Consider the following 10,938-nt stretch of genomic DNA (forward strand, 5'->3'; position numbering starts at 1 on the left):
GAGAGAGAAGCTAAGATTCTCAGCTTTTTAAAAGTGCTTCTGCTTCTTTACACAAACGGGTCAAGAAAAGCAGAAGCCAGAAGCAGCTTCTGCTTCTGGTATACAAACAGGCCAAATAATCACAAACTCACATGAAAAAGGGCTATTTTGATTGGTGGAATCGGTGTGAATGCAAAGGGGCCATTAACATTTATTACCAATCCACCAATCAAAAGTTAGTATTTCCATGAAATTTAGCGAGTATTGTATGCCCATGGGCACACCATAGAAAATTTGATATAATAATTGTTTATGTTTGATTATATTAGTGTTTTGAGATCAATTAGTTTAAAATTAGTGCTTTTTTACTTAAAGTAAAGAAGTAGAATAAAAGTTAGAAGCAAGTTAGAGATTTATAGTTGATATCAAGATTTTCAATCTTTTATAAGTATTTCTCGACTCTTTACCCAATGTTTCTGACTTATAAAATCGAGAAGCCGAGCTCAAAAGCCGTAGCCAAACACCACCTATATTAGTCTAAAAAAGGTACTCCCTCTGTCCTTCTCATTTCTTTTCTTTACAGTTTTTTCACACTGCTCGACACGTATTTTAAGACGCATATAAAACATAGTTATATAAATTATCTTTTTTTAAAAAAAAATTGCATAAAAATTTAAATATCAAATTTTTATCTAAAAAAAAATTCAAAACAATTTATCGAATACGTTTTACGAGAGAATTAGAATGCGTGCCGAGCCTCCGTCTCCCAATGTAAACAAATGAGAGGGACGGAGAAGTACAAGAGGTGTGATATACGTGTGCTTTATTTTCACATTTTAATATTTATATAAATTTTAGTATATTTTAAAGACACGTTTAACTGATGGGAAAGAAAAAGTAATTATAAATTCATGAATATCTACTGAGCTAATCAAATATATTACTAAATAAAATCCAAGTAGATTGAGAAAAGTTTGGTATCCAATCTATTATATCCAAAATTCATTATGGACGAAATTGTGTATAAGCCGTATTTGTATTGGGACCGCAGATATGATCATGAATGGTCAATTGTATCAAAAATGGGTTGATTAATGTTGGGCGTGCATATTTTAAAAGGCTGCAAGGTCTCCATCTTGGACGTGCCCAGATGGAGGAAAAGTTGAGAACCCTTAATTATATGGATCAACTGGGTCCTTCGTCGATCCCATCGGGTCCTTCGTCGATCCCATCAAGTAGCATATCCAAATGACCCTTATTCCTCTACTCAGGATTGTCCTTAATTTTTACAAAGATATCTGAAGTGTAAGCAAAAAAATTCGATGACACTCCGCACGTACAGTGTCAAACTCCGTTTCTTTTTCAACTTTCCTCAAATAAGCATTATGAATAATCACAAGATAAAATTTATCACTCCGATTTGTCAACCTCCTCAGTGTAAAAAGGAACCAACGAATCTGTTTTGATGTGTATTATTTATGGATATTCTTCTCTCTCTCATACTCAGCTACTCAGCTTCATCCCTGGAAGACACTCTCAAGTTGAAATTTAGTGGATTACGCAACACAATAGCATTGCTGCCAACTCCATTAAAATTTTCGGACTTAAAGAAATTTTTATAGTACAACTGTATGTATACTTTTAGTCACTTCAAGACCACAGCGTATAAGATTCATTTGTTAAATTTAAATATTTATATCTGAATAGTTCAAATTTCTCAATCATGAAAGAATCAAATAATTACTTGATAATCATTTTTCTGAATGATTCTGATATATGATCATAATATTCTGAAATATTAATTATTTAAATTATTTATAATTTATTTATACATGCACTAATTATACAATTATATGTTTAAGATATAATATATAAAGAAATAGTCAATGTTTTTTTCTCAAAAAAGAAAACTCTTTCATTAATCTGAACATAATAGGGCAAACGACAAACATCAAAGAAGAATTTTAAGCTATAACACAAATAAATAGTCGATAATATTCATACAGAGTATGTGATGTAAAATGTGAAGCAGTAGGATAGAATATAGCCGGAACGACATTGATTCATTCAGATACTTAAAAGTTAAAAGTAATCAAATTAAACCAGATAAATAGCATCGTCCACCAAACAGGACAACCCCCTTCAGGGTTATCAAAACCCCTCAAAATCACCCTACCAAAGTGAGTCTTCTGCATGTATAGCTAGCACAGTGTTGACCAAATTGTCAATACTTTCTTTTAGATAATATAACAAAAATTATACAATCCCAGAAACAAGTGTAAATCTTACTAAAGTAAAACTCTTCTAGTCGTGGTCCGAGCATAGCTTCTACACCTCGGATAAGAACTCTTGTTAACATCAACAACTTGGACGAACTCACAAGGCGCATCTTCATCTATCCTCCCTATCTGGCCAACCCCACCACTATAACTCCTCCCACTCGAACTATTATCCACAATGGCCTTCACCTTTCTCCCATCATTTGCATTTGTTCTATGCTTCTCGGTGTTCTTCAAAGTCATCACTCTAATAAGCTCCCTCAAATCCTCAATGTCTTTGCTCTCCTTAAAACTAGATGATCTCGAGAATGAGGAGTGTGAGAGTTGATGAGGTATTGCCACGTAGCTGGCCATCTGGCCTACGTGGCCTATCCTTCCACAATCGCAGAGCGTGTTTGTGTAGAAATCTCTGCAACTGCTAAGTAATCTCAGAGGTGCCGAGAGGTAATAGATGATTTTGGGTTGCTTCTTTGTCTTTGCATTCTTCATCCTAAAGAATTGTGGCAAACTAGTGGAAGAGAAGTATTATTCACAAGGATGCACATACATGAAAGCTCCCATATTTATATTGTATTAACCTTGGTTTGTCTTTACTGTGGTACTAAATGTTGCATGGGACGGCAATTTAGAGAAAACGTTGAATATGTGAGTTTCTCGCAACATTCGGACCATATTAATCTAGAGCAAGAAAACAACCTACAATATTATATATTGATTTACAATAGTGAGACCGTTTGAGTGAGTTTAAAATAAACGTTTCTTGCTTAAAATATAGATAAAAAAGTGAATTAGAAGACAGGATGAAGTTAAAACTTATAAATGATTGAAAGGAAAGAAGTAGAACTGTAGATCGTCATGAAACAAAAGTTAGTATTCTGAAGTTCTTATAAATATTTCGTGATTTTTTATATAAACAATACGAAAAAAGTGTTTTTAATTTATAAACTCAGAAGCCGGACTTTTAAGCCCAGCCAAGCACCCCAGTCTCGTATGTTGCGCTTGACATTCAGCCTAAGTTCATTTGATCAACGTCAGTTTATATATGTATGCATGATTAAATACGGCCATATGGTTTATAATAGGCTTCACTGATATCTGACAGACGATAGGGAGATATGGTTACATGCAGTACAAGAGAGTTGGTCAAAACCGATCGTCACTAAACAATAGAAAAGAACAAAAAACCTACACTTCAGTGAAGGCACTATTGATACCCTTGAATCTACCGCTATGACAGTACCCACAAATAAAATAGAAAGGTGCAAGTGCTTCAGTTGTTCACTTGATAATTCAGTAATTTAATCATTTATTTATCCTTCATGGACGTTACTAACAAGATAAGTTCATGTAACTTATTTATAACAACTCCGATTGTGAAAATTGTTCGAACATATATATACTCCTGTGCAAGGGGCATCAAAACTGGGCATGAAAGACGGCTTTCTATATAGATCGAACTCCCTGTAAGCAGTATAGTTTGCCGTGTTTTATATGACAGAACTGATGTATATAAAATGCTCGAACAAGTTTAAAGGATGTTTCAAGGAGTGGCTCGTTGGGAAGCAGAGTAAGGCCTTGTCCATTTGCAACCAGTAAGAACATGATCTCGTTGGTCTAGATATTCTAAAGATGACCCTGTATATAAGTATTTCTACTTTTGGGGTATTCTAGTTGCTTCAGAATTTCAAATTGATTTTGATATTATAATCACGAGGAAAAAAAGGCAAAATTTACCGTAATATATAACTGTTTGGTTAAGACAAGAAATGGTCGGTTTTAATTACGTGTAAACTGACTGATGTTTGTGGTCGGTTTTAGGCTAGTCGGTTTAGTCGGTTGATCATGTTAACAGCTTAAACTGATGGTAAAAATGGTAGGTTTAGTTTTGATGAAAACTGTTAAGCAGTGTACCCAGCGGTGCCTCTTAAAAAAAGATTGTTACGTGAGTATATATAGTGGGTGTTTGGGAGGAGGTTTTAAGCCCCGCTTCTTGAGTTATAAACTAGAAGCACTTATTCGTACCGTTTGTGTAAAAAGTCAAGAATCACTTATAAAAAGTTAGGATTCCTAGCTTTTGTGTCATGACTTCTACTTTTTTCCCAAACACTTTAATCACTTATAAGTCTTAACTAACTTCTAACTTCCACTTCACTTTTTTTACTTAAAGTAAGAAGCACTTATTTTAAGCTCACCCAAACGGTCCCATAATTGATCGAGGGTAGTTGATTTTAAAAGATTTTTTTATATATTAATTTTTTAGTAATTAATATTGTTCTTTGATGAATTACAATAATGAATTCTTGAGTTATAAACTAGAAGCACTTATTCGTACCGTTTGTGTAAAAAGTCAAGAATCACTTATAAAAAGTTAGGATTCCTAGCTTTTGTGTCATGACTTTTACTTTTTTCCCAAACACTTTAATCACTTATAAGTCTTAACTAACTTCTAACTTCCACTTCACTTTTTTTACTTAAAGTAAGAAGCACTTATTTTAAGCTCACCCAAACGGTCCCATAATTGATCGAGGGTAGTTGATTTTAAAAGATTTTTTTATATATTAATTTTTTAGTAATTAATATTGTTCTTTGATGAATTACAATAATGAATAAGATGGACAAAACACTAACTGAATTTTTGGCTATGTCGAGACTCGAGAGTATTGATACCAACATGATCATGAAGAGATATCTCATACTTCCATTTTCATGGTTAACAAGATAATTGTCAAAGAGAATGGCTAAATGAAAAGTTTAGAAAAAGAGGGATCTAAATTTGTTGTTAATCAAAAGTCATCTCTTTAAAAGGTTGTTTTACAGCCTAAATATGTGATATATATATTGAAAAATGTGATGGCAACTTTTACGAAAAAATCTAAAAAGGAACTTTCATGCTTTTCTGGGGGATGTAAGGAAAAATATAATCAGTCAATCTTTCGATTCTTGTATAAGAGTTTGTAGTGAATAAGTCTATATATGTTTATAGTTGTACAAGAGTATCAAATTAATTTTTATTATTCATTCAAACTAATTGTCAATTTTTCAATTAATCGTTAATGGGTACTTTCACCAATTGGATTTCCCTTTTTATAGCATCGACCAATCCCTCCCTCTACATATATTTCAAAAATATATACACACATACAAATATTATTAACATTATTGTAAATAGGAGATGTTTTTACTTAGCAAAAAAAAAAGAGATGCTTTAAAATTTTATTTGACAACAATAATTAGCGGAAGTCCTGTTTTTAAAGTTAAAAAATTGGATTTTTAGTGAAGTTGAGTGCATGCATCATACATGGTACATTATATCAGCAAAACAAAATAATACTACTATGCACTCAACTTCACTAGACCTGGCCCCAGTTTTTACAATACAATAATAAAAAAGTGAATCAATTGCTTACAATAAAACAAATTTTGACAATATTGTATTGCACTAAATGGATATTGTATTGCACTAAATGGAGTCATTGAGTTTATGAATAAATGTAATAAATAAATTAGACTACCAAAATTGTTGACTTTAATTTGTTGGCATGGACACAAATTTAATTGGAGCAGTTAGTATAGCTGGTGGGCTATTACATCTAGAGGAGGCATTCTTTACATGTGACATCAATAAAACTTGTACTGATTCTTTTTCTCCTGTCGCCCACATTTTACATTTGATTTGTGTTTTCTCCCCTTTGAATACTACAACTAATACGGACCCATTAACAAATTTTAATTATGCAGTTGAGAGTTACAGACGCAAGAGACGTCCCCCATCACGGCCCAATTAATTTTCCATATCGTAACCACATGCAGTATCCTAACAGAAAAGGAAAAGTAAATGCCAAAGATTACATTACCAAAGCAATTAAGACATTACTTTACCAAAGTAATTCATTTATTTAAATTTATTTGCAAATAATACTGGTTCACCAGTTTCGAACGATTCCAACTATTTTTATACTGAAACCTCTCTAACCTGGACGCTTTTTTCATTTGGTTCATACCGTTTGTCAAACATAAACGTAACGTTATCAACACACATTTTTCAACAAAAAAGGTAAAGAAAAATCTATGCAGCACAGATTATAAGAATCATTATAAAAAAGAGTCAAACACACGCACTAATAACATTTTCAGCTTACGATCCCGGAACGAACCTTCTCCGTCACCGGATCCCGATACACATATATAGGCAGCACAAAATAAAAAAAAAATTATATTCACATTCGAAATGCTAAAACACGAAACTTACACTACATATCTTAATCTAGAATAAGCCTCGTTTAGCTATGACATTATCCGCAGCTTTGAGATTTTTCTCGATGAGTTTTCGAGCCTTTATGCTTCTGATCTCGACTTTAACACTCGAGCTCTTTTCCATCTTCAAATACGGCTTCTTCGCTTTCTTTTTCTTTAGCGAACGTACCTTCGATTTTATCGACTCCACCAGACTCTCCAACTGATTCGCCATATGAAAAGTTCTTTTGAAATCTCGATGTCTCTGAGCAATTAGAAGTGATGAGAGAGACGAGAGAGAGAGAGCGCAAAATGCTGTTTGTTTTTTCTTTTAGGGAGTTACGTGCCCAACGGGTGGCGCCCTATATTTATGACTAAGAGAGAGTCGTGGGCTAATTTAAAATATGGGCCTTGTTTGTTACCGTTTTCTATGGAGAGCAATCTGTTTTCTAGTCTCAATCATTTTCATATCGTTGAACAATTCTGATTGACATAAATTTGAATTTAAATGATTTTTTGATTTTCTAATAATATTTATATTGTTAAAGTACTATTTAGTGAGGATCACGTACGATCTCATAAAATCTCGGAACGAATAAATGGATTATGTTTTTTATTTTAATTTCAGGATAATGTAATGAGACAAATTTTCATTCATTTTTAATTTTGATGAAAACCGACTATTATCATTCATAGTTTAGATAATTTGGGAAAATCCCGATAGAACTCGGTATTCAATGCTCACGTGGCTGACAATAATTATAATCTTTTATTTTCATAGATTTTTTTTGTAATTTTATTCAATACTGAATATACCTTTATTAACTTAAGTTTTATTATTTTAATAAATAATTTAAATATGATATTAAATAATTTTAAAATATTTAATATAATAACACACCCATTTATTTATATTTAATAAAATTCAAAAAATACCCGAAATTAATATGTCCAAAATACCTTTTTTTGAAATACAATACCAAAAAACTCACACATTTTAGATATTTCTAGACTGTAATACTTCACTCTAAATGGAACACATCCATTGTCACTAAGAATGTCATATTCTAATATTTCATTAAAACCGAGATAACAATACTATGGTGATAATCCAATGACGTACTGCCTCCGTCCCTTTTTATCTGTGGAAAAAAAACACATATCAAGGAATAATTGATTGTATAAACTTTTTCATTAAATACTTCTAATTAATATCTTGAAAATGGTGGAATACTCCTACTTTATGCCTTGAAAACATGAATTCAACCAAGTTTTAAATAAGTCAAGCCTTGAAAATTGAAATTATAGAGATATATTTGAAAAACTATCATTAAATTAGTTTTTAAATAAGTCAAGCCTTGAAAATTGAAATTATGGAGATATATTTGAAAAACTATCATTAAATTAGTTTTGAAAGTATAGATGGACAGATAAATAGGGACAAATTTTTAAGTGGACAGATAAATAGAGACGGAGGGAGTATTATATTATAAATCTATATTTAGAATAATTTTTTTCAAAATTATTATTCTCTAAGTCCTCTTTTACCTCTTCATTTCGGTTTTCAAATAGTTAAACTAATCAACTTTTAACTAAATTTTAAGAATTAATTATCTATTCATCATTCTTTTTCTAGTGATATAATTTTTATTATTTTTTTAATTATATGATACATGTAAATTTTAATTAAATTATTTTCAAGACTGATTAAAATTTAAATTGGACACGTAAAAGAAGACGTGAGTATCTTGATATATTTTGTTGGCATGGGTATTTTGGATCCTATTATTTTTACTTTTGTGTAACAAATATAGAATAAAATTTTCAATATTACCAAAAAAATTTATAATTACTAAAAGCACTAAAAATACATTAAACTCAACCATTTTATAACAATAAATTGCTAAATCATTTGATCGTTCGAAGAATGAAACTATTTTATAACAATAAATTGTTAATTTATTTGATTATGTGATGATTAAAATTAAAAAAATGCTCGGCATCATCAAAATGCCTCTTAGGTGAACGTTTTGTGAATCCTATACCGACTATGTTTGTCGATATTTGCTCAATCAGCGTACTCACATGATATATTACTGTCTCAAAATAACAGATTTTTTTTTTATTACAAATTAGTATATTTATAATTTATTAAATTTTTAAATACAACCAATTATCGTAGCGAACTCGAACACATCAGCCTTACATGTTCAATAAATCTTCCCTAATTATTATTTTAAATTATCCTAAGTATAATCCGTCATGTGATTGTTTACGTTCATTGTATTTTAAGACTTCTATAATATTTAATTTCATAACGATATTTTTTAAATTTTTTATAATAAAAATTTAACCGTCAAATTTTCATGAAGGTAACTAAACAACCTAATAAGACAGAGATATTATATTTTAGCCAACACATAATACTAGTTCACTTTCAAATAAATTAAGTCTTAATAATTTTTTTTCTTAAAAAAAAATGTCTTAATAATTTATATATATATATATATATATATATATATATATATATATATTTATCCTATTCTCTTTAATCCAAATACTTTTATAGTAATTTTTATACTATTTATCGAGAACTGCCTTTCTCCCTCTCATTTACCTTACTCGACACGTATTTTAAAGCATATAAAACATAGTTTCAGAACATTATTTTTTTAAATTTTCTTTTTTTAATAAAAGTTTAGACGGTAACTTTTTATTCAAAAAAATCAAAATAATTTACCAAACTATATTTTATAAGAGCATTATAATACGAGCCGAGCCCCCGTTCCCAATGCAAATAATTAAACGGGATGAAAAGAGTAGTACTTAATTTAACGTCTAATTGAAATTGAAAGAAGGTTCTTTTATTAGATTTCATTTTCATTAATATATGATACAAAGAATACATCACATGCATATAAGTCGGTGCTCAAACAAAAATTGAAATTAAAATAGAAGTTAAAAATCAATTTAAAATCTTATATCAATCTAAAGGTCACCACACAATTATAATATTATACACCCTCTCGTACATAGTCTCGTATAATTCGTTTATTTAATTTTTAATTTTCTGATTTATCGGTGAGCTTTTTTAGAAATATAACTTTATTGTATTTTTCTTTATCTCACAACGATCGATTTGATATTTTTCATCACAATATAAAGAAATATTTTATTTTGATTTTTAAATTTATTTTGAAAAGGTTTGTAATTATAAGGATATATACACACACATGTATATGGGGGGTCATGCTCCCCGAAAAACATGTTATAAGAGGAAACATGAAAACAATAGTAACTCATGTATGATCCAACATCATTCTCAAGATATTATATATTTATACTCAATTATTATACATATAAACAACTGATTTTTATACCACACCAAATTCTTCGATTCACCAAATTTTTAAATATTGTATTCTTAGTTATTAGATATATAAACAATGAATTTCTGTACATATTAATTTGATGTAATACCACATAAAAATATTCTAAATCATAAACAATAAGCGTTGTACTTTTTAATATTATTCTGAATATAAATATTCAATTTTATACTATGATTCTACATACGAACAACTAACTTTTACATGTTTATTATTAATTTATAAATATATAAAATTCAATTGTTCATAAACAGAACAATGATATTGTAATACATTCATAATATATTACATGGAGATGAAAGATGAATGTATATTAGATATGCACTCTACAATTTATTTTTATAATTCTAATATAATTTATCACAACCTGGTGTAACTGTCCATATATGATAGTTTTTAAGGTTTAGATGAAAGAACATTTCTTCACTATGAAAAATAGGACAAAACTAATGGCAGAAATTGGTCGTTTATGTTCACATACGATCGGTTTTAAAGCTAAAACCGACCAAAAAGGCATGGTCGGTTTAGAGCCATTGGTTGTGTTTAAGGCCTGAAACCGACCAACGTCACTGACCACAAGCCTAGTAGATTTTACTATTAGACCCAATACACCATCTTTTTCTCTAACATGTTCTTAAAATTTTAATTAAAAATATTCAAGCACATAACCAATTGCCTGATCGGAAGCTTTTTAATTGCCCACGTCATTATTAAAACCGACCAATCATAATTGGTCAGTTTAATTCGGTCAAAATCTTGCCAATTAAGCAAATGACGTTGTTATACCCAATTTTAGACAGTATGTGCGGTTGAATTTATCCTGTCAAATTTTTTGTGTCGGTCAATTTTAGACAGTTATTTTTGTCCTGCTATTTTTTTAGTGCTTCCAACAACTTTCATATGCAATTGTGGTGGAAATAGAACCAAAATGATGGGGTGCTTGCACCTCTACACAACATAGAGGCAAGGCAGTAAACACGGTTCATATGAGCCTTTATCTTTGAGACATCGAGCGAAAGTGTTAGAACACGGTGAAGAATCACGGTTCTTAGATATGA

General features: G+C 30.3%; 2 protein-coding genes across 2 annotated transcripts; both read right to left on the reverse strand.

The window, feature by feature from the left end:
- Positions 1 to 2,267: 2,267 nt before the first annotated feature.
- Positions 2,268 to 2,747, reverse strand: LOC108226075 (uncharacterized). Its single transcript, XM_017401028.1, has one exon. The coding sequence runs from the start codon at positions 2,745 to 2,747 to the stop codon at positions 2,268 to 2,270; it is 480 nt and encodes a 159-aa protein (XP_017256517.1).
- Positions 2,748 to 6,313: 3,566 nt separating this feature from the next.
- Positions 6,314 to 6,822, reverse strand: LOC108226854 (uncharacterized). The gene has a single exon (XM_017401845.2). It carries the CDS (start codon positions 6,724 to 6,726, stop codon positions 6,523 to 6,525), a length of 204 nt encoding a protein of 67 aa, XP_017257334.1. The 5' UTR covers positions 6,727 to 6,822; the 3' UTR covers positions 6,314 to 6,522.
- Positions 6,823 to 10,938: the final 4,116 nt, after the last annotated feature.

This window comes from Daucus carota, chromosome 6 (assembly GCF_001625215.2).
Source record: "Daucus carota subsp. sativus chromosome 6, DH1 v3.0, whole genome shotgun sequence".
NCBI classification, from domain to species: Eukaryota; Viridiplantae; Streptophyta; class Magnoliopsida; order Apiales; family Apiaceae; genus Daucus; species Daucus carota.